This window comes from Pteropus medius, unplaced genomic scaffold, assembly GCF_902729225.1.
Source record: "Pteropus medius unplaced genomic scaffold, Ma_sr-lr_union100, whole genome shotgun sequence".
In the NCBI taxonomy this organism is placed as follows: Eukaryota; Metazoa; Chordata; class Mammalia; order Chiroptera; family Pteropodidae; genus Pteropus; species Pteropus medius.
In genome coordinates this window covers 6501811-6525310 of record NW_024350924.1, presented here as the reverse complement: position 1 = coordinate 6525310, position 23500 = coordinate 6501811, and the positions used below count along the sequence as shown (strand labels likewise).

General features: G+C 50.3%; 1 protein-coding gene across 4 annotated transcripts in view; it reads left to right on the top strand.

Annotated features, from left to right (window-relative positions):
- The window catches only part of NGF (nerve growth factor), a 49887-nt gene extending 33044 nt beyond the window's left edge, over positions 1-16843 (top strand). Inside the window, exons 2-3 of one of the 4 annotated variants that reach the window (XM_039841288.1) lie at positions 9030-9153; positions 15947-16843. In XM_039841288.1, coding sequence (XP_039697222.1) covers positions 15959-16693 — 735 coding nt within the window. In that variant the 5' untranslated portion in view covers positions 9030-9153; positions 15947-15958 and the 3' untranslated portion in view covers positions 16694-16843. Of the gene's footprint in view, positions 1-9029; positions 9154-9179; positions 10960-15946 lie in introns of those variants that run through there. The other 3 variants (XM_039841285.1, XM_039841287.1, XM_039841286.1) reach the window with 3 other exon arrangements.
- The last annotated feature ends 6657 nt before the right edge of the window (positions 16844-23500 follow it).

Here is a 23500-nt window from a genome sequence, read left to right as displayed (position 1 = left end):
AAGGACCCAGGTGATGCGTAATCACACAGGATGGGTTAAGTGCCCTGGGCGAGGCAGAAGGGGGAGTTGGAGACAGGCCTGGTGGCTGTGACCCAGAGACAGCTGGGGCAATCAGTCAAGCACCCTCTTTCCTGAGGACAAAAGGTGACACTCTAGAGCAGACATGGCAGAATGAGTCCCTGCAAGGCTTTGGAGGTGCAGCTCTTGTCACAGACAGAGGCCTGGTGCCAGCGCCTCGGCTGATTCACAAAGAAAGGAGTGAAATGCTAACAAATGGTTTTCATTATCATCGCGCAGCCTCCACCCTCATCCTGTGTGTGCGCGCGCTCTGCTTTTTTCTCTCTTTTTTTCATCTTTCCATGGGTTGTAGCTAAACAATGAGGTGATTGCCATCCCGGTGGATTGCACAACATTACCAGCGGCTGGGTTGGAGCATAACTTTCTCCAAAGAAGCTCGGGACAAGAAAAATAAGGAAGCTGGAAACGAGGAGGAGCCGGTTTTGCACACCTGTGTGTGTGTGTGTGTGTGTGTGTGTGTTTGCGTGTTAGCGCTTGTAATGAAGGGGGGCGGTGAGGGTCCACGGAAAGCGGAGACGCACAGCTCCTCAGCAGTGCACCTGTCGGTCCGCCGACAGGGCATTCTCTTTCTGAAATAAAATGCCGCATCGCCAAAGTGACCCAGTTGTCCAAGAATATAAATTGGGACCACTTGTTATTTCTCAATATCATGTGAACTATCACCAGTTTACTCTGAATAAACTGGTGCAGCTGTGTGAAGAGTTTTCAATTTTGTTCAGTAAACATTCATTAAGTGCCTACTCTGGAACAGCCCCATGGATAGAAAAACACCTAAAACCTCAAGAAGTTAGCCATCCAGCAGATGCCTAAATTTGTCCCAAATCCCTGGATAACTGAACACAAATTTGACCATGAGGATATCTTCTCCTTGTAAGGCAGCTATTACCCTAAGCCAAGATGCTATTAACTCTACAGGGCCCGGCAAGTTTTTGTGATGCCCCAAGAGCGCTCGGCTCCCCTAACCAGAGTCTCAGCAGAAGCAGCCTCCTCGCTCTGCCTGCGACATGGCTGAAGAAAATGGATCGTTTCAAAAACAAATGTTCCAGTCCCTTACTCAGCATCTTGGCTGGCAAATGATTGCAGATAATCGCCCCTCAGCTGCAGACTGAGCGTTCTCCACTCGCTCAGCGGGGGCCACTGAGCCCGTGCACCGCCAGCCATGCTGACCACGACTGGGACACGAAGCGGGATTTCTTCCTGCCAGAGACAACCAGATGGGGGACATGGGATGGCCACGAGGCATCGCTTTCCGTCTGCACCCAGCCTGCCAGTAACTCGCTGCCCGATAATAGCCGCATGTCTTTAATGATATTAAAGACATATAAAGATATTAATGATATGCTAATGATATTAGCATAGCTAATATTTACATAGCACCAACTAGGTGCCAAGCCCTCGGCTAACGCTTATTGTATTTAATCCTCTCAATACAACAATGTGGAAGATACGATTATTCTGATTTTCGAGTGGAGACACTGGGGCGCAGAGAGGTTAAGTCACTTGCTAAAAGTCACCCAGCTGATAACTAGTGAGGCTGAGACGCAACCAGGGCCTTAGTTATCCCACCTAGCAAGGGAAGTGACTGGACTCAGAGTCATCAGTGGTCCTTTCTTTACAGCCCAAAAGTCTATAATTATGAGATTCTAAAGTGAATTCGTTTCTATTTCTCTGTATCTTAAAACATCACAATTTACCTCTTTAGAAGCAACAGGATGAGTGGCTGATTCCTCTCTTTGTGTGTGTGGTGGGGGTCCTGGGGGTGCAGAGCTGGTGATCAAGTAGGGACAACTGTCTGCCCTCACCTTTGAATGTCTAATAACGCACAATGTTCTGGGTGCCTGGGGACAGGTGTATTCTGTGGGCCTCTTGCTAGCACTGGGGTGAATCCCCCCAATAAAGAGTTTTTCTTTGTTCATGTCATGGCCCAGTAAAATGTAAAAGGAGAAACGGTAGAAGGTTGGGAATGTTCTGAAATGTAACTGTATGTGACTCAAGTGACTTTAGAAGGGACAGCAGGTTTCCATCCCACCTGACAGCCAGTCCCTCCCGAGATAACGAAAGAGCTAGACGAAACTCCTCGAAATGAGCTGAAAAATTCCCGTCGATGAGCCCTTCATTCCATTCAACCACCTTGCTGACATCCCGACCTTCCCCGTCAGGCGTGGATGTTGCCGTGTGGTCCAGGCTCATTGGGACTGGGATAGTTAACGCTGTACACAGGAAGTCGCCACAACAGCACAAAGCCCCCTGACAAACACGCGCGGAGGTAAATTCTTCAGTTCCACCTCTTATCTTAGCCTCGGGTTACCTGGGATTTGCCTGAGCTGCATGCCCGAGCAAAGCCAGGCTGAGTTATCTCTTTCATGCTGTAAGTCAGATTCTGTGGGTGTGAAGTTAGTAGACAAGCCAGGAAATGTCAGCACAGAAGAACAAGGGAGCTGGAGATAGGGCGGCAGCTATCACTCCAGAGCAGTGTGAAGCGAGAAGGCATCTGACGTGTCCTTGGGACTCGCTTTCTCCCAGGGGGGTTGGCGCTGGCTACTCGTGATCCACGTTTTCTTGGATGCAGCCTGGTTGAGGTGCAGGAGTTTTTTGCAGCGAAACTGAAGTCCAGCTGCTCAAACAGAAATGGCCTCATCTCATGGACACGCTAACAAGTAAGGGTGGCATTTTACCGAGATCCCTACTTCTGGGTCCCCTAGCTTGTCCCTTATCCCTCTTTCATTGAAGGATGGACTGCGTGCCATTTTAAAAGCCCCCGGACACTGTGTGTCTGTTAAGCCGGGATTTTCCTGGTCTGTCTCAGGGCTGTGGATCTTTAGCTTGTCTGAATTTATGAAGTTACATCTGCATTGCATTACAGACTTACATCTCGTAACATCGTTTGACCTATTGCTTAGAAAACATACCACACACTGAGAGGAAAAGGTTAGCTGAAGAAGAGCTGAGGACATTTAATCCCATAAAACAAAGAGAATAAAGGGCTTGGATCCGGGTTCACATTCGCTGACAGCGTTTTGTTTTCATTCACATACAGATCCCATCCCAAGTGGTCACTTGGGGTCTGCAGCGGGCCGGAGACCGCACTAGGTGCTGCTGTTATTGGCTATAGACGTTGGCTCCAGCCAATGTGAGAGCTCCCTTTTTTCCCAACACTTCTGCCTGCTCTTAGTCCCAAATATGGGAACGACGGGCAGGCAGATGCCCAAAGCAGAGCTGAAATGGATCTTTTTCTTGTGGTTTAAGGATCGGCCAGTTGAAACCAAGGAGACGTTTTTTTAGGGTCACAGAAAAGTTTGAAAAACTATTGGATTGTTTTTGGCACTCAGTGTAGACTGTAGATAGAGCACTAGCATTTACTAAGCTGACGGGCTATACTACAAGGACTGTTATTTCACAGTATATTCCTGTAAACATCTACCACCCTCGGCTCTCTGATGGAAGGCTGCTGTGTGTCGTAATTACCTACGCTATGAAAAAAACCTCTCTGTGGTGTTGGCATTGCACAACTCATGAATCCAGTCATGTAAATACCACACAGACTGTGGCCCACCACCCATACTGCGAGGTCATGCAGGTTCACACAGCAAATGCCCTTTGATCCTGAAGCTCGAGGTCAACCAGCCACGGTGGTTTCTTCCTCAAGCTGCCTGACTCCCTGGGGAAATGCTAAGAAAGGTTTAGTACTTTACCCCCAGGATCTCCGAAAGAGCCGTAGCATCCTTCCTCTTTTAGGGAAATGTGGCAAGGCCCGTAAGGATTGTCAGCATCGCAGCTCTGAGTCAAAGAGAAGAGCGGTTTTCCCGAACCTTAATGCCTTCCCGAGTCCTTGGTGCCAGACGCACTATTTTCCTATTGGATGTGCCAAAACCACTAAATAGTTAAAACACATCAAATCATCTCGAAATGGCCCAAATTGAATTTTTTTCCCCCAAAAAAGAGCTCCTAGTCAGCAACCCTCACAGTCATAATCCGTAATAGAAAACTTCTGATTAGGCTAAAAAGTAGGAAGACAGACTTGCAACGCAAAAGACTCCAAATTTTCTCTTTGTGTGTAGGCTCAGAGTAAGAACGAACGGAGAGAAGAGAGAATTAAGGGGAATGGTTGCAGCAATGAAAATCACAGCGACAGCACCGGCAATGACTATTATGCCCTCAGCAACATGTTTTTAATGCTCAACATCATTAGTGAGTTTTCTCAACTCTCAGAACTCTAGCAGGTGGCGGCTAGGAGAAAGGAAGCCGAGTTCGCAACAGCTGCTCTGGCATCTTTGCTGTGGCGTAAGCTGCTCTTGGGGACTAGCCAGCGCTTCCCAGTACATGCCAGGAGTCGTCCAAGAGATCGTTTTGGTCAAGCCTTCCCAAATATTTGGTACGAAGAATGTCAGCCAGTAATCCTTGGGCTTTACCAATAAGCTAACCGTAGCTCCAACACCAAAGAACATTTTAAGTGGCATGCAAAGAGTAAAAAGAAAACCTTCTAATTCACAAATGCCAATTATATCTAGACAATTGGGGGGTGAAGAGGCAGCGGAGACAGAGAAAACATCCCCCTCCCCAGAGTCCACAAGCTGTATTCTCACACCTTCTTATTGTCTATGATGCGACTCTACAACTATACTTTACATTTTCTGAGATATCTTCATTTCTTGATAATTTTTCTGTTTCTAGCTCATCAAAGCCAATGTCAAGTTGTTGCCTTAATCCTGTACAGCAGTGGTTCTCAGCCCTGGCTTTTCCTTGGGATCATCTTGGGAGCTTGGCAAGGTACTGAGACCCAGGCGGCACTCAGGACCAGTTAAATCAGAATCTCTAGAGGTGGGACAGGTGTTAGGAGCTTCTAAACCTCCGAGTGACTCTAGTGTGTATCCACAGTTGAAAGCCACTGCTGTAGAGGATTTGGGGGAGTAGGGGTGGAGGGCAGCAGAAAGTGGGAGCCAGGAGGTAGATGGAATCTTCCACAAAGTTCCAGCATGGAGGACTTTGGAGGATGCTGATTGAAGTTAGCAGGCTGAGTAGCTACAGCTGATGCCTTCACTCGTGATAAACTATCAGCAGAGGCTCGGTTTCCTTAAACTATATGTTATTTGAATTTGAACTATTTGCCATTAATTTAAGCTTTGTTGAAATTAGCCAAAATATCATTGAGACCTTAAGAAAGGGAAGGGAAAGCTGAGGCAAGCATCAATTAAGAGGGCCATACCAACAGCCCTATCCTCAGGGTGTCTCCAGAAGAACCTTTAGCTCTAGCCGGCCAAGGCTGGTCAAGCAGGGGTTCTGGGATTGTGGGTTCTGGGAGTGTGGTCCAGACATAATGTTGACTGTAATATGGAAAGTTATGGTCTGGCAGGCAATCTACAGCAGGAGACGGACTCCGGGTCTGCACTCTCTCTCAGTCCTGCATCCCTCACCCCACGGGCAGGTGGCAGTTGGAGGAGGGCCAGAGTAAGACCCTCTAAAGCAGTGGTTCTTGAGTGTAGGTGTGCATCACCATCACCTGCAGGGGTTACGGAAACACATAGCAGCATTGCCAGGTTTATGATGAAGCCTAAGAATTTGCCTTTCTAAGAAGTTCCGAGATATTGCTGGTTGTACTATGGATCACGCCTTGAGAATTACTGCTTTAAAGTATGCAAGCCAGGACAGGACAGGGTTGTCCAGGTCTAGAAGAAGCACACCAGACTTCAGACTTCAACAGTATTCCAAGAAGGAACAGAATCTGATCCTGAGATGTGCTGTGATTTATTTTTATTAATAAAAGTGTGAGAGTCGTCTGATTAAGTGATTATCCCATGAGAACATACAGAGTTATAAAAATAGATATGCAAAAATGCATTTCAGTTGTCTGTTCCTAATATTTTTGCATTAGAAATTGGTAATATTTAAATCAGATTTAATTTTAGAGCCCCAACGTTTACTAGCATGAGACTAGAAACAATGACAGCGATATCAGGAAAATCATTTAGTGCTCAGTATTCCATGAGTTGCTTTTCCAGTAGCAAACTACCTATAGCTACGCTGAACAAGAGAAGGCCAAAGGCATGGGAGATGCTCGGCAGGGTCTCAAATGTGACAATCAGGCACCCAGATGTGGCTGGCAGGGAACCCTGGCAAACACCAAGGAGGCCTGGCCCAGAGGTTGCAGACATGGGGCAGAGGATCTTTTGTGCCTGGTCTAGAGCCGATTCCCAAGAAGGCAGGTTGGCCTACAGGTCGTGGAGCTTTTTTATTTAGATCCCACTTCTCTCTCTGTCTAATCACCCAGATTGGAGGCCATCCTGGCCTATAGTGGAATACCTAGAATATTTCCAGAGAGAATCACTTCTACTTCCCCGGTTGTTCCATAGATTAGAAGTGAAGGCTCTTTGTGTCACATAGGACATTACAGTCAGCGGGCAAGCGACAGCAGTTAGCTCAAGCTCATAGTCACCTACTGCTGGATAGGGCCCATCCCATATTCCTCTCTCCACCTCCCAAGCTCCCTACTAAGTTATGTCGGACCTTTGCCAGTTCTTGAACTTGAGGGCTCTGTGATGCCTTTCCTTCCTTTCTTCCCTGATCAACTCCTACTCATCCTTAAGAACCCTGCTCAGATGTTACATCCCTTATGAACATGGGTCCGGCCAGTCTGGCCAGATAAAACGAATTCCTCCTTCCACGAAGTTTCCATATCATGTCTGATACACATCACACTCATCACGTTGTGCCTTAAGCGCTTGTTCCTGTGCTTGCCTTTCCTCACCTCTACATTATTTGCTCTTGGAAGTTGCGCTATGGCTTATTCTTCATGTCCCTAGCACCTAGCACAGTGGCTGGCACAGCACCTGCAAGTTTAGTGTTTAATTATTGAAATAAATGAATTCCAGTGCTCAGATGGGAGAAAAGATTCCTTAAGTACCCAGTAGGGATGTGGGCTGGAAAACAGTGACACTCATAGAATCACAGACAATCAGAGCTAGAGGGGACCTTAGCTATTCACTGGTTCCAGTTCCTTGTCCTGTGAAGGAGGCTCAGCGATGCTTAAAGATACTGAGTGACTCACCCAAGAATGAGAGCAAACTGGACCAGAATTCATCGCTGTGGGTTCCAGTCTCACGATCAGTCGGGTTTGGCCCCAACAGCTAGATGAAGAGTTTGTGGACTAGATCAGGCCCTCTTCCCCATGAGTAATGGAACCAGATCCCACGATGCCCACCTCTTACCCTAGGGGACAAGCCATCCTCGCTCTCCTGTGCTAAATCCAACCCTGAGAAAACGTGAAGATGTTCTTTGCCATGGAATCTAACCTTGTTGTAGGATGTTTGAGTTAAGAGTTCATCCCTAAGCCTGAACCCCAACTGAGTATTGGAAGGTTTTCTGGTACTTTAGAAGCAAAAAGGATGTTTGACCAGTGGATAAGGAAGAGAAATGGAAACACCTCAGTACTTCATGTCATGACCTGTGGAAGCAGACCCACTCCGGGGGCCCTTTCTCCCTTCCCGTCCTCTGGCTCCTCCTTCCTGTCCATGGCTTAGGGCCATGGGAACTTCACTGACATTTGTTTCTATGGCACAAGATGAGAAGGAGTCAAAGAAAGAAAGCTGGTGGGGGTCCACACTGGAAAAAGACTGGATGGGGAAAGAGGTTTTGAGAGTTGGAAACGGAATATAGACAGGAAGGATAATGATGTCATTCCAGAACGTTTTTGGGGGGAGGGAGTGGTAGTACCCCACCCTATAACAAGTTCTACAGTAGACATAAGAGTTCATTCATTCATTCATTCAATTAATAAAAGTTGTCACGTCACTCTCCTGCTTAAAATCCTCTACTCCCCTCCCATTGCCTTTAGGATAAAACCATAGGTCCCAGCTATGTCCCTGCAGACCTGGCTCCTACTTCCAGCTCATCTCCTAGGACTCTTCCCTACATGCTCAGCAATTCTCGTTCTGCCTCAGGGCCTTTGCACTTGCTGTTCCTGGAAGGATCTCTCCCACGTTGCTTCTCATCCTTCAGATCTCAGCTTGAAGACCACATGTTCAGAGAATTATTCTTCACTGAGCAATCCTCGCTACACCCTGCAGTCACCCTCTATAGCCACACTCCACTTATTTCCTTCATGGCATGTGATGAGTCTGAAGATATCATTTTTTTTTTTTTATACAAGACTATAAGCTCTGTGAGAACAGAGACCTTGTCCTATTCACTGTGGTGTCCCCAACACCTAAAACAGTGCTTGGCACATAGTAGGTGCTCAGGAAAAATTGCTGAATAAATGAACGAAACACCTACATATATGTGTTATGCAGGCGAGAGAATAGAAACCTTCCACTGTTTCTAGGAACTACGACCTAAAATTGAGTAGAATTATTTTCTTGGTATGATCTCCGTAGTTTCTGATTCCCGAAATCTGATTTTTGGCGTGGTTCTCAAGATTCCTGTTCTAGTTCCGTAAAAACTTTCTGTTATCAGTCAGGTGATCAGCTTGTCCGATTTGCCACCATCACTCATCTGGATTTTCATTAAAGCACCAACTTGTTCTCAATTGCTAGGACTTTTTCTTCTGTATAATTTTTCTTACTTAGGCTGGTCCAGAGTCGGGTCTACTTCATCTGTATGTGTATAATGTACAAAATGATTTCCACTTTGATGCGGGGTTAGGGGTCTGCTGGAGCAGGACTCTGGCGTGGGACTGGAGGTGCCTACACTGAGCGTCAGATCAGCCGCAGACTCTGGCCAGGCAGACACCAAGAGCTCTGGCACAAGAGTGAGAGGCAGATGCCACCACAGGTCCAGGCAAGGTCAGGTCCCTGGCAGCCACGGTGGATGGGCCCTCGCTCCTTCCTGGGCCCCGATGCTGGTAAAATCCGAGAACTCAGGAACATGGGGTTTGTCCTGTTGGCACAGCCCTCCCCTCCTGCCCATCAGAGAATGTGGTAAAGTGCCCATGTAATGCCAGCTCTCTCCTTTCACAGAGTCCTGGCCCGTGGTCGTGCAGTCCAGGTGGCTGGATGGCATGCTGGACCCAAGCTCAGCTCAGCGTCCGGGCCCAATAACGGCTTTTCCAAGGAAGCAGCTTTCCGTCCTGGCCACACCGAGGTGAGCACCCAAGGGGCATCTGCCTCACCAAGGTTCCTGGCTCTGGAGCTGCCAGGACAGCTGGAAATGGGCCCCAGGCTGAGGAAGGGGCATCAGACCCAACTGCTGATCAGCAGGGACCTGGGCGGGCTCCTAGTGATCCAGCACAGATGACTCTCCTAGCACGTCTGGGAAAGGAAGTCCCTGGCGCTCTCACGCTGGCCCATGGCTTCCAGGAGCATGCTAGGACCCTGAGGCCCATGCCTCTAAAGTGACAGAGCGCAGGGCCTCAAACAGACAGACAGTGTCAGTCAGACCCTCCACCCAGCTCCTGGTCTGTCCGATCAGGCAGCCTTGTGAGATGGAAGGTCCTCGATCCCTCCCATGCCCTTGGCCATGGAACGGAGGGTGGGGAGAGCTCCAGATCTGGAGACAGAGGCCCAGCTCTGAGTTCTGCTTCCACTAGGTGTGTGCCCATGGTCGAGTTATTTACTCTTACTGTAAATAACTGCATCTCTGTATCATCCTCTATAAAATGGGGACAATAAGGCCTAGCTCCCTCCCGGGCCTGTTGTGATGGTTAATGAGACAGTTGTGCCCAATAGATGTTAATTAGGATCTCACCTCATTCATTCTAAGATAGGTCTCTAAGAATGAGGACCAGTAGATTCTGTTCCCATTCTGCTCTGGAGCAGACCGGCAAGTCCGCAGGCACCTGCTAGTGCTTCCTGGCTGCATATTTTCACCGTGGCCATTTTAAGAACTTTTGGATCAAGTCTACACGAGGCCCAGAAACCTGATAAACTAATTTAACAATAACTAAATATCCAAATGTTCCCTGGTATCTGGATTTATGGCCTAAGGACGGTAAGACTCATAGTCCGTTGAATAGAATTTTCACTTTGATGTTGGAGGTTGAGTAAACACAGCTCAGGACCATCAATGGTAGGATGGAGCCCAGGCCTCTGTCTCCTCAAAGGTGCTGACCAACATCAAGCCCCCCCACGTGGAGCGTGGCACCCATGACCTGTATCACCCTAGGTCACTTTGCCTCCCAAAGCCCATTTCTCTCCTCTGTAAAGTTCAAGAGTTGGACTAGGTTAGTGATTCCTGAAATGTGGTCCCCAGACCAGCAGTATCAGTATCTCCTGGGAGCCTGTGAGAAATGCAGGTCCTCGGGCCCCACCCCAGACCTACTGAGTCAGAAACTCTGGAGGTGGGGCCAGCAGTCCGTGATTTAAGAAGCTCTCCAAGTGATCTTGAGGCGCTGTACCTCTGGGCTTGAGAAGCTCTGCCATCCCTTCTAGTCCATGCCGCTCCCCAGGACATGGAGCAGAGGCGCTGGATTCTACGCTGTCAGCGCCTGTCCCTGTTGCAGCCTCCGGGCTGTACCTCCCTGGGGAGCTGAGGAGCCACAGAATCCCTCTCACACTCCACGCAGCCCCCACAGCCGAGAGGGTCAGCCTTTACAGCTGAAGACAGCAGGCAGTTACACGTAGAGCAGAGACCAAGTGTGAAACAAGAGATGACCCTTGGCCCACTCTCATAATGTGGCGAGAGATGCAGGCCCAGGAGGAGGCTGGATTTCCTCAGCCACAAGAATTTCCTCTCTCGCTAACACTTAGTGACCCTGGTTCACTGATCCAATCTCCAGCCTGAGAATCCCTGAGAGCTCTTGGCACCACTCCCACGGAGGCAGGGATGGTCTTCCTCCCGTCATGACACACCTCCGAAGTCGGGCTGCCAAGCCGCCCAGGGCCACAGGCCCCCTGGACACGCTCTGGGCCCGTTGCTTAGCTCTGTCCAGCACCTTCGTCGCCTCTTCAGGTGAGACCACAATCTCTTTGAAAGACGATTCGCCTGGTGCAAGAAGTTTCTCTTATTGGAGTGTTTGGAAATATGAATGGAAATTCACACTGGCCCGGAGAAGGCAAGAGACTTGGGCAGCCCGTTAATAGCTGGATAAAAGGAACCTGGTGGGTCCCAGCACTTAGTCATTTCGCTTCTACTGTGGTAGGAGCACAGTTACAGAACATTCACACGCGACACAGGACACGTTCCTTCCTGTGAGGCCCTAGCTGCATCTTCCCCAGCTAATCATTCAGCTCACAGGGCTTTGTGTAATGAAGCACCCCTACCCCCACCTCCCCTCACTCCCCACCCCCCACCTCCCCACATCGCCGAGGATGGCAGCTCTGGTGGAGAAAGGCTTCTTCTGCCGGTTTTTGCAAAAATAATTCAACAAGAGTCCGCCTCTTCCCGGGTTCACTTCAACTAGAAGAATGTTCTTTTGTAAACTACATGTTGTGTGTTGTCAGTAAAATAGAAAGCACACTTGTTTCTTTTTTTTTTCTTTTTTTATGTACTGATGATTTCTGAAAAGACTTTTTTAATTTAAAAAGATAATAGGGACACACTATGATAAGTCAAATTTAAAAAACAAACAAACACCATTTCATCTGAAACCCAAATAAGAGATGTGGTTGCGACATTTTCAAATCTGAATGAAACGATCTGTCCAGAGTACATACAGATCTCCAGCGTGATCGCGTGCCGCCAGGTTCCACGCGTTATCTCCTGACAGTGACCTGAGAAGTAGCATTAGACTTGAGGAACTGTGAGGAGGCGGGTCAGGAGAACCAGCGGAGTGTTAGGCAGAGTGGAAAACTTTACGCTGGCATACCTCCCTTGACTGCACTTTGCATCCATATTGAGGCAGGACGCTCCACCAGCAAAATATTACGACTCGCTGAAGGCTCGGATGATGGTTAGCCTTTTTTTAGCAATCGAATATTTTTAAAGTAAGGTATGTACATTTTTTTAGACATAATGCTATTGCACACTTAATAGACTACTGTATAGTGTACACACAACTTACATGCACTGGAAAACCAAAAATAACTTGTGATTTGCTTTACTGAAATACTTCGCTTTATTGTGGTGGTGTGGGACCAAACCAGCAGTATCTCCGAGATATGCCTGCAATTTCTGAAACTCAAAGATGGTCAGAGTTGGAAGATGCCCTGAAACATTACCGCTCAGATGGAGGAATTAAGGAGTTCAGAGGGAAGGAGCTACCTGCGAGTGCTGGGTCACCTGGACACGACAAAGATGAACAGGATGCTTTTCTGCCTTCAGGGAGTTTGCCCTCCGGAAGGGAGGGTACGAGCAAAACACACCTGTAATGAGAGAGCTTTAAGGAAATCCTTTCGGCGATGGGGAAGGGAGAGGGTTTGTCTCTTTGGAAACAGGAAAAGTTCCCCAGAGGAGGTGGCATTCAGGATGTGTGTGTTAAAAGACAACGGAAAGGACAGCACAGGTGGGGACAAGACACAAGAAGGTCCGGGGAGGAGTCGCCTGGTACCGAAGAGCCTGAACCAGGGCCAGTGGTGGGGAAGCATGGAGCGGGCACTGCCCGTGGGGAGTTCTGTTTGCCTGGAATGCAAAATATGTGAGAGGAGTGGGAGGGCAGGGCCTGGCCGGCAGGCAGGGCGCTCCTGCTGGCTCACAAGACAGCCTCTCACCACAGGACCTCTGAGCAGGGTGGTGTGATCAGAGCTTCGAGAAGTCGAATGGGGCAGCCTGCGTAGTAGGCGCTGGAAGTGGAGAGATGAGGGTCCAGGACATCACTTGGGAGAGACGGTTCCATGACCTGAACTCGCAGCACAGGGGTGAGAATGGACATTCCAGTCTCAAGAGATGCTATCGAACCAGAACCAAAAGGGCTGGATGGAGGGAGGGCGCGGAGGAAAGAGCAGAGTACAGGGATGAGCTGAGGACTGGAGCTGGTGAATGAAGGGCTGCTGGTCCCCGCGACAGAGACGGGAAAGTGCGAGGAACACGTACGTCCAGGAGGATGGGGAGAGATGTTTGTAGGAGACGGCAGCCGTGGAAGGGCTTCCAGCAAGTGGCCCCAAATGGCACCGCTGCTGCTGGGTGAAGAGAAGGGAGAGGGTGATGATGCTGATGAAGATCATGGGTAAGAAGACTCTTGTTTCAGGTGGCTGGCTAGTAAAATGTCAGCATCTGTGGAGGCTTCCCCATCAGGAAGCTGGAGGTGCATAACTGGCTTTCAAAGGAGCAGATGGGCTAGAGACCCTGGTACGAGCCTCGACTGCACTGACATTTCAGGAGACGCCTTGGAAGGTGATGCGAGCACCAAAGGGGAGACTGTGGAATGAGGTGGAAACCTCTGGAAACGGGAAACAGGGAGCGGTATGTCCTTTATTATCATCGAACCCCTAAATTTTAGTCTTTTTTTCAATCTCTCTCTCTGAATTCTAAGTGTTACTCATTTGGATAGAAAGAGATGAATATCAGTTTCATTTCTTCTCCCTTCATCTACCCGATAAGGGACGTCGTGTACTGAGAAGCAGGAAGAAAAGAAACAAGAACAGAAGCAAAAGTAAAGGGCTTGAATTCACTGTCAACAGTTGGCTGGACGTTTATCTGCACAGCCATTAGCCAAGAGGACCAGTGGTAGCCAAAGCCCAGACTGCCACCGCGTCCTCTGCGTGACGGGCTGGAGAGCTGGAGCAAACACAAGCATTTTTAAAGAAACCAAAGAGAAAAGAATGTGGCGGTTTTATTCTTAGTATCTAACCAAAGAGCTGTCTTTTTCCAGCTGTCTAAAAGCACAGTATTGAGAAGAATGCATCGCTTTAAAACAGTAGGAATGCAGCATTCGGCCATATGCACAAAATCCAAGAGAGGCCATGCACCATGGTGGCGAGAAAGCAGATGGGGAGCGTCCCTGGCCATCCCCATTCGCTGTTTCTTCCATCTCCTCGTAGTTGTTGAGGGTCTACTACTATATGCCAGGCACTGCACATGGCCTTGGAAATATTTGAATGCAATGGTGCAGCTAACAAGGTGCTCTCAGGAAGACAGATATGTAAGCGATTATGCACAGCACTAGGAGGGGTGATGGGGTGATGCACCCAAGACCAGGGAGGCAGGTGCACGCCCAGGGTTAGAGTGACTACCTGCTGTGACAGAGCTCTGGCCTCCAGGACCTCACAGCCAGTAGGGAGGCAGGCTCAAATCGTCATGCTTCGGAAGAAGCTAGAGGTAAGACAAGGTGCTTTGAAAAGGTGTGGGTGGAGGATGACCAGGGAATGAATAAGCAGCAATATAACTGAAGAAGACAAAGTCTTTGAGGACAGGAGTGACTAAGAATTAACTCAGGTTTTGTCAGCATTTGTTTAATCCTATCAACAACCCTGCGATATGGTGTTTATTGCCCCCCTTTTTATCAAGGAGGAAACCGAGGCTCAGAAAAACTAAGTGACTTCCCTTTGCTAACAAGTAGCTGATCTAGAAATTCGAACAAGGTTTCTAACCCCACACCTGACAAAGAGTTCTTTTCGTTACACTGATTTAGTAGGAGAGAACACACACACACACACACACACACGCACACTTTTGAAGCTGAGAATGGAAAGAGATCACTCTTGATCGGGGTGAGCTGAGAAGGTCTCAAAAAGAAGGTGGTATCTGTGCCAAGCTAGACAAGTGGGCAAGGAGCAGAATGACCTGTGGGCATGGGGAGGAGAAATGTGGGAAGGGAGAGAATTCAAGTCTGCACACTCTCTGTAGGAGATGCCCCTAAACCTACCAAGAAGATCTGGGGAAGCTTCACGGAGGAGGTGACACTCGATATATATCCAGAGTGTGACTAGGAGCTCACCCGACGTGAGCTCAAGGACAGAGCAAGTTCTACAGTCACTTGACCCAGGGGGTGGTCACGGGTGGGCAACTATATGCAATATAGAGCCCTGTCCGTCACATGTTCAAGAGGGACAGAAAGATTTATGCCATTTAGTCTATACTCACATGAGAACAAATAATAAAAAGAAAAGACGTGTTTGAGAATGAACGATGAAGTGAGGAAGGAAAGCAGGATGACAGGGTGGGGGCTCAGCAGAGGGTCAGGTTCGGGTTCTATTTCTCTTCCAGTGTCCATTAGTGACTTTAAGCCTACTGGTTAATTTTCTGTGGATCACTTTCCTGTGTATGAGAGATGATAAATTCTAACCTAACTCACACACTAAGGAGAAATTAGAAGTGAACGCATTTGAAAAGTTTTAAAACATCACACAGAGAGGAAACATTATCAGTGCCCTGCTTATATGTGAGGGCTACTGGCTGGATAGATGGATTAAGATGGTCCCGGAGCTATACATTTTTTGGCCAAAGATGCCGCTCCGTGGATTCCTGATATGAGTTAAGAGTCACTGGATTTCAGAGCTGAGGCAGGGCTGCTGTCCGAAGCGGGTGTGTTCATGCTAAGGCTTTGCAACAAGTCCCAGGCAGCCCTTCCCACTGCCTTCCGGGGATGGCAGGCCACTGCGCGTGACTCAGTGCCGGGAGAGCTGTCCATCACACCCCGCCTGCCTCGCTGGTGCTCACACGAGCATATGTGCGGCCTTAACGCAGCGGCCTCAAGCTGGCAGGCAGAGGACTGGGAAGATCCTGTAAATGATGCTCCCAAGTTCACACTAGGCCACAGGGCAGAGTTTCAGGGGCTCTGCACCCTCACAGAAAAGCCCACCCCTCGGATGGGGTGACCAAACATCCAGGTTGTCTGACCAGCCCCGTTGATGCCTGTCGTCCCCGTGTCACTCCTGCTGGCACCCCCTTCCACTCTCAAAAGGGTCTCGGTTGGAATGGTAACTTCCAGGGTCGCCTGCCCATGGACTGTGGGGCGAAACCTCCTTACGAAGCTCTTAGGGGGCCAGTTCTGAGTGACCCAGGAGCTGCCTTTGGACAGCAGAGCGCCCCGTGAGTAACCCCCGTTTCTGTTTCGTTTCAGGTGCATAGCGTAATGTCCATGTTGTTCTACACTCTGATTACAGCTCTTCTGATCGGCATCCAGGCAGAACCCCAGGCAGAGAGCAATGTCCCAGCAGGACACGCCGGCCCCCAAGCCCACTGGACTACCCTCCAGCATTCCCTGGACACAGCCCTCCGCAGAGCCCACAGAGCCCCAGCCGGGCCGATAGCCGCCCGGGTGGCCGGGCAGACCCACAACATCACTGTGGACCCCAAACTTTTTAAAAAGCGGCGACTGCGCTCGCCCCGCGTGCTATTCAGCACTCAGCCCCCTCCCGTCACCGCGGATGCGGATGCCGCGCAGCATCTGGACGTGGAGGCCGGTGGCTCCGCCCCCTTCAACAGGACTCACAGGAGCAAGCGGTCCGCGACACACCCCGTCTTCCACAGGGGGGAGTTCTCGGTGTGCGACAGCATCAGCGTGTGGGTGGGGGACAAGACCACAGCCACGGACATCAAGGGCAAGGAGGTGATGGTGTTGGGAGAGGTGAACATCAACAACAGTGTGTTCAAACAGTACTTTTTTGAGACCAAGTGCCGGGACCCCAATCCCGTGGACAGCGGGTGCCGGGGCATAGACGCCAAGCACTGGAACTCCTACTGCACCACCACTCACACCTTCGTCAAGGCGCTGACCATGGACGACAAGAAGGCTGCCTGGCGGTTCATCCGGATCGACACGGCCTGCGTGTGTGTGCTCAGCAGGAAGACCGGGAGAAGAGCATGACCGCACGGCCGCCACCCCCAGCTCCCCTCCACACTCTCCTGGGCCCCTCCCTACCTCAGCCTGTAAATTATTTTAAATTATAAGGACTGCATGGTAATTTATAGTTTATACAGTTTTAAAAAATCATTATTTATTAAATTTTTGGAAGCATCCTGTGTGCTGGCACTTCAGTCATTTTCCCCTGGGGGACCATCTGCCAGTGTGGGGACACGCAGGGTAGGTTGTCCACAGCACCGCCTGGCTCCCTCTCAGGCACGCCTGCAACCCCCAGCCCACCCCAGTGCACCCCAGTCCACCCCAGTGCACCCCAGCCGGGCCTGCGACTTCAGGGAAGGCTCCCTGGTCTCAGATATTAGCCTAAGCCGCTGTGATTAGGAAGGGAAGTCGGCTGGCTTGCAACTTCGTTCTGCATTCCACAGCCAAAACCACCTAATCCTTGGATTACCTACCCCCAGCCTGGATCCACAAGCCTTGATTGCTCCACTGGGGACATTTGTGGGGCCTCATCAGAAGGCTCCGTCCTGGAGGGACCCATGTACTCTGTAGATAGGAGGGAGCTCGCACCGAGGACCTGTGAGGCTGGCTCGCTTCTAGGGGGAGATCTGCTTTTTGCTGAAAAGCTGTCTGACAGAGTCGTAACAAAATAAGCTCCTGAGGCCTGTCCCCGTCTACTTGATTTCATGTTACGATTGCCTTGGTACTAATGGCTGGTCCTCTAGCTTTCCCTCCAGTGGCCTCCTGCAGAAAGGCGTCACTACCAGAGGAACCGTTAGGGCCTCCAACACGCTTGCCACCCACTAACAGCCCTACGGCAACTTCCAACCGCCCCAACGTCAGCTTGTACTCAGGAGAGCCAGAGACCGGTCTGGAAAGAACTTTGAAACACAGTTTATTCCACAAGTGACCAAAGGTAGACAGGGTCATGTCATGGGACCCTCGGAGAAGATGGTCGGGGAAGAAAAGACAAACATCAATGGAGTAAAACCAACACAGATAAACCAGGCAAGGTGGGCCAGGCCAGCAGGGAACAATGGCTTTCTGCTCCTCCCTGACAGGGGACACAAACAGGAGAGAGAGAGGGGAGCAGAGGGGGTGCGGGAAGGGAGCATGGAAGAGAAAGAGGAAGGTGTGCCAGCCTCCCCTGCCTCTAGCACCCTCTAGCTTTGTCTCTTTGGGGGGGGGGTGGGAAGATGGGGGAGGTGCTCAAGAACACTGACTATGCCAAGAGCATCTCATCTCAGAGAGAGGCGGAGGTGACAGAGGGACTGCAGGGTACAGCCTGGAGCGGGGCTCCACTCAGCTGCATGCTGCCACCTTCCCCTGCAACTTTTTTTGTTGGTTTTATATTTTCCACGAAGGCACAATTTCCAACTCCTCCCCAGACAGATCACTTACACTGAAATGGAACTTTGCTTTCCCACCCATTCCATTCCCCCCAGGGTGAAATGTCTACCCTAGTTTTTATGAGAGCAGGCCCAAATTGTCCCTCTGATAAAAAAAGCAAATGGTCATACTTATTTCTCTAACTCGGGCCCACCCCACCCCCAATCCAATCCAAATAGGGCAAATTAGAAACATAGAGAGCTTTGGCACAAGAGACATTTGATTAGGGTAAAAGCATGATGAAATGTGGCCTGTTTTTCCTATCAAAGCTACTGCAGTTGGAGTAAAGATTTATGTTAAAGAAACACCAACCAGAACATTCTGTGCCGAGATACTTGGTCAAATAAAGGCTGCGGCAGGGAGCCCTCCCACTGACCTGTGCCTGTGGCTCTTTACTGGGCACCAGTGCCAGTGGCCTCGACCTTCCTGGCATCTCTTACAAGCCCTTTCCTCCTAGAGCTGGACAGGCCTTCTGGGCCCCGGATGCGGTGAGTGAGGGCTGGCGAGGGAGGCTCCCAGGCTGGAAGGTTTGGTCTGCACCAGCGTGGAGAGTCTGGGAAGCTACTCCATACTGCAAGACGCCGGGACCTGCAAAGCGAGTCTCAGACTCGCCTGCCCGCCTGGAGGGAAGGCAGCCCGCTACCGACACCGCCGCCTTCCTCAATGACAGCATTTGCTCTAGGCCCTGTCCCCAGAGTCACTCCCTGGGAGCCAATGTTCTGACACACCTCCGGGATGATCAGTTTGGCTGAACAGAACCAGCATGATCCAAAAACAACCCCAAGCCCGGTGGTTACTGCAACATGGACTCTGGCCCCCGCTCCTCCACAGGGGACAGTTCTGGCTTTCAGACCCACCCAGGCTGCCCCCTGAGAGGCTGGCCTGGGTCACCGGGCCCCAGACACTTGAACACATGAAAACAAAAAAAAAGTTTAAAACCGCCCGTTATGCTCTGCTGTGGAGCAGCAGCTGCACATCCTGCAAACGTTGCCTTCACTTGCCTCACTGAGGTTTTCCTGCCAGGGGTCCCCCGAAGCCCAGAGGTCAGAGCGGATCCCTTCCCCTCAGCAGCATCCGTCACTGGAAGGCGTCCCCCCAGCACAAAAAGGAACACGAGAGCATACCCCGGCTGGCCCCGGCCCGACACAGTCCAGCTCTCCTAGCGAAGCTCGGTGCAAAATTCCTGATTCAACCAATACGGTGCCTGACACTAGCTCATGTTCCAAGCGTGTCCCTCTGACCCTTCCTCTCCGGCCAGGGCCCCAGCCTCCCCTACATCTGCTGTCCCCCCTCACAGAAGTCCCGCGGTGGGGGACAGATGTTCAGCAGCAGACCTAATGGCTATTTTCATTCCCATGGAGCCCAGGGATGTCCTTTCATCTCACCGCTTGCTCCTCGGCGTCATCTGCATGACGGAGGAGGGTCCGCCCCAGATCTGGAGTGCAGGGGACAGAGGGACAGGGTCTGCCCCTCCTGGGCCACGTGTTCTCCACTGCTTGGAGAAAAGGGACAGTTAGGCTGGGGCAGCAGAACTGAGTGGAAGTGTGGGCCCTCCAGAGCACAGCGTCCCAACTCGGCAGTGACCGTGGAGTCTCCCCCACAGGCCCGAATGGAAGAGTAGGAAGCCCAGGCCCCCGGTGCCCAGGAGGCAGCCCGAGGGACAGTGTAAGCACTGGGCATGGTGTCAGCACAGCTAGGTTCCAGGCCCAGCTCCCCATTCCTATCCCTGAAGGCTTGGCAAGCCACCGCTTCCTCTGTGACCTCAGATCCTGCAGCTGTGAAATGAAAATAACCATTTCTGTAGCCCAGAGTTAAAAACACAGAGCAAAGCCACGTGTTTGAAAGGAAACAGCCATGTCCCATGCAAGTGGAAGGCAAAGTGATTTGTTCTAAACTTAACAATCCCTGTGCCGATCGCAGGAGAGTAACAACTATGCTGGTGGTCGCTACACAATTGTTTCTTGGCAGATGTGCCCACTGGGCATGGGAAAGCCTCTGGCCAGTGGACATGATGGAATATAGCCAGGTTCAGAAGGGTAAGAGCAAGACCAACAGCTCTTCAGCTTCAGATTTGACTTGAATCTGGGCTCAAGAAGGCCACCTAGATTGTAGAGGCTCTACCGTAGTGGTTAAGTGCGTGGGCTTTGGAGTCAGACCAGCGAGATACTTCTTAGGCTATGTGACCTTAGACCAGTTGCTTCACTTTTCGGAGTGTTAGTTTCTTCATCTGTGAGATAGGATAACAACAGCTCTTTGCTCAGAGAGCTGGGAGATAATTAAATGAGATAATATGTATAAATATATGTAAGTGCCTGGTGCTTAAGAAGTGTGTAATACATTTTAGTTTTGAAAAATAGAGTTGGCTGAGAAACCCTGAAAGGATGTTAGAACTGGGTGGAACAACTTTCAACAGGCCAGGAGGTTCAGAGACAGAGTTTTATAAATGTGGCATAGGTTTGTTCTGTGACAAGCAATACTAGCAATGACGACGAGCATTTACCAAGAGCTCGCTATGTGTCCACACGGTCCTAAACAGTCAATGTGGATCAGCCTGGGCAAGCCTCTGAGTTCTAAAACTTGGACCACCTTAGGGAGAGTGCTGGAGGGCTGTGCTTTCTGTTTTCATGCATCGCTGCCAGAGAACTGCTCCACGGTTCTCTGGGATGTGTTTACTCCCCCAGCCTTTGGCAAGTTTATAAACCATTGGCTCTGAGACTTTCCACGCGTCAAGCACGTGGGCTCTGTTTTGCTCCAATTTACTTGGGTCTGCAAAGGAAAAGCTGTGACCTTTTCAAAGTTCACCTGAGTTTGTGGAGGTGGCTCAGGGGCCTGGGGCCAAGATTAAGTTGGGTGCCCCACCACCCCCCGCTCCAGCGGCCGCTCTAAAAGAACTTTTGTCCTACCCAGGACTGCTCTTTTACTTCAAAGGTGCGTTCCCTCTGTTGTGTCCCTTCAGTACCTGGACCCAATCTTACCAGTGACAGGCATTCACTCGAAACCTTAGGGCAGGTAAGACAGAATTTAGTTCCCATCTTTTTCTCCACCACCGCCATCCCCACACTGTGCAAGCCCTGTGTCAGAAATGATTGCGTTAATGGTCTGATTTGAAGACAAGGTCCCTTCTGAGGCCACAGCGTGGGAGTCATCCTAGCACCTTTCGGAGGGTGGTGTCATGGTGAAGAGCACGGTCAGGCTGCCGTGGTCACCATTATCTTGGCTGAGTGATGGTGGACTAATTACCTATCTCTCTGCCCTTCAGTTTTCTGAGATGGAAAATGTGGATGATGATAATAGAACCCACTCTGGTAAGATGTCAGGCACTTAGTCCAGTGTTTGGCATAGAGCGAATTATTGTATATAAAACACATGTAAATATACAGAGCTGTATGTATATGTACATATATGTCCACGTATAGACACAATATACAAATAAATCCACACAGAGAGCCACTGAGCACTAAGAAACAGCAACGAAGTGACTTTCTTCATTCTCATGCACCCACACACTGACGTAAAAACAAAGCACGACAAATTAGTGCAAACAAACATTCCGGATGATGGCTACAGTGATAAGAGGCGATTGGGCTGGAAGAGTAAACCCAGGAAGACTTCCCAAAGGAAATAACTTCTGAACTGTGTTTGGAAAAAGAAGTTGAGTGAAATTATCATTTGTTCTGGGACTTCTTCCAGATTTAAAAACAACGTAAAACGCACCCAAGAGGTTGTCCAGGCCTGGCTGGGAGAGAGAGAAGAGCCACCTCTGTCCTCCCGCCTCCTTCTGAGCTACGAGCTAGCAAAGGAATTAGCTTCTCCTGCAAAGACAGAGCTTGGGAAAACGCAAGTGAAGTCCTGTGGGTGGACACTGGGCCCATATGCTCTCCACCAAATCTTTGTATTCAGACCCAATGCCAAAGAGCTGGTCAAATCACTTCCCAACGTTGGGGTTTCCTCCATCTAGCCTTATCAGCTGGGTTTCCTCGACCCCCAAAATAAGTAGGAAAAAGAGAGGCCCTCAGAGTGGGCGCCACGTGCCCCTGCTCCAGGGAGGGACTTGCGTTGGAGGCCTGCTGGACGCCTCGCTCACATTTGGTGCCACAGCGAAGGGCAGCCTCCAGCTCGGCGGCCTCTCCCCCTTTATCTCGCCCTCACCATTCTTTTCACTTTGACATAATAAAAGTGCAACTTGCACACTGTCTCAAGATTGCATATGAGAATTGGAAACATGTGTCCACGCTGGCATCCCTTCAAAGGACTTCGGAGCTCTGACTCGGGCGTCCTCTGATTGCAATAGCAATCCCGCGAGCTGGCTCTCCAGCCTTCGCATTCCTTCGGCTGCACCTTAGCATTAACTCTTGCCAGGAGAAGGCTGCTGCGAGCAGAGCTCATTCCAGACGTTCTGCAGAGGCTGGCGGTAACGATTCCCCAAGTGCACAGCAAGGCTCTGGACTCAGCATCTAGGCACCAACTTTTCGGCTATAACAGCAAGAATCAGTAGGTCCATTTTCCTTTTGGCAGAAATGGCGCATTGATGGGGTGACACCCAGGTGGGAGCCTGGGTCTTCTGGGGCACGGCTGGGCAGCAACTATCCTGTCCCCTCACCTTGGCCTCCATCGGCTTGTTCCTGACCTCCCACCGCATCCCTACTGAGTTTCAAGCTCTTGGCCCCTAGACCTGAGCCTTCCCTGGGTTCTCCAGGGAAGTGCTTCTCAAACTTGAATGATCACCTGAATTATCTGAGGATCCAATGCTGTAGGTGGCATGTGGGAGGCTGAGGTCCTGCCTTCCTAACAAGCACCCTTGCGAGGCCCATGATGCTGCTCCAGGGACCATGCTCTTGAGTAGCAAAGTCACACCACTTTGTCTAGTTACATCCCTTTGTGAAGGAAGTCGCACCTCCCATGTCTAGGCCTCAGTCGCACTTAAGAACTATGACCAGACTCATCTCTCTGGTTCTCAGAGTCCCGATTAAGCCAGACTGGGCACAACGATCCTGGCTCTAGCTCCAGCCAGCGGGAATTCAATCACTGCCTTATGCTCCTGGGTCGGTGTCCCACATGGTTAGTGCTCTTGTCTTTGATAGGGAGAAGTCAGGAAGGGGCAGCCTCAACTTCTCTGAATATTGGGAAGAACATGATGGGGGCTATGACCAACCCTCCAGGAGGTAGAGATCATCCCAAAGGGCAGCCAGACAAGGAGGCAGGCAGGTCTCGAAGGCATATTTGGTGGTGAGGCAGAGAGAAAGTCATCTGCCACTCGGCACCAGGCTCGATCCCACTCGTAGAAAAAGGGCCAGTGACCAGCAAAGCGCCATGATGGAGGCCTGATGCAGAGTCTGTCCCTCTCAAAATAAACTTGAGCAAGATTTTTTTCTTCTCTGACCCTCAGTTTTTTCATCTTGATAACAGAGGGATGACAAGTCACCC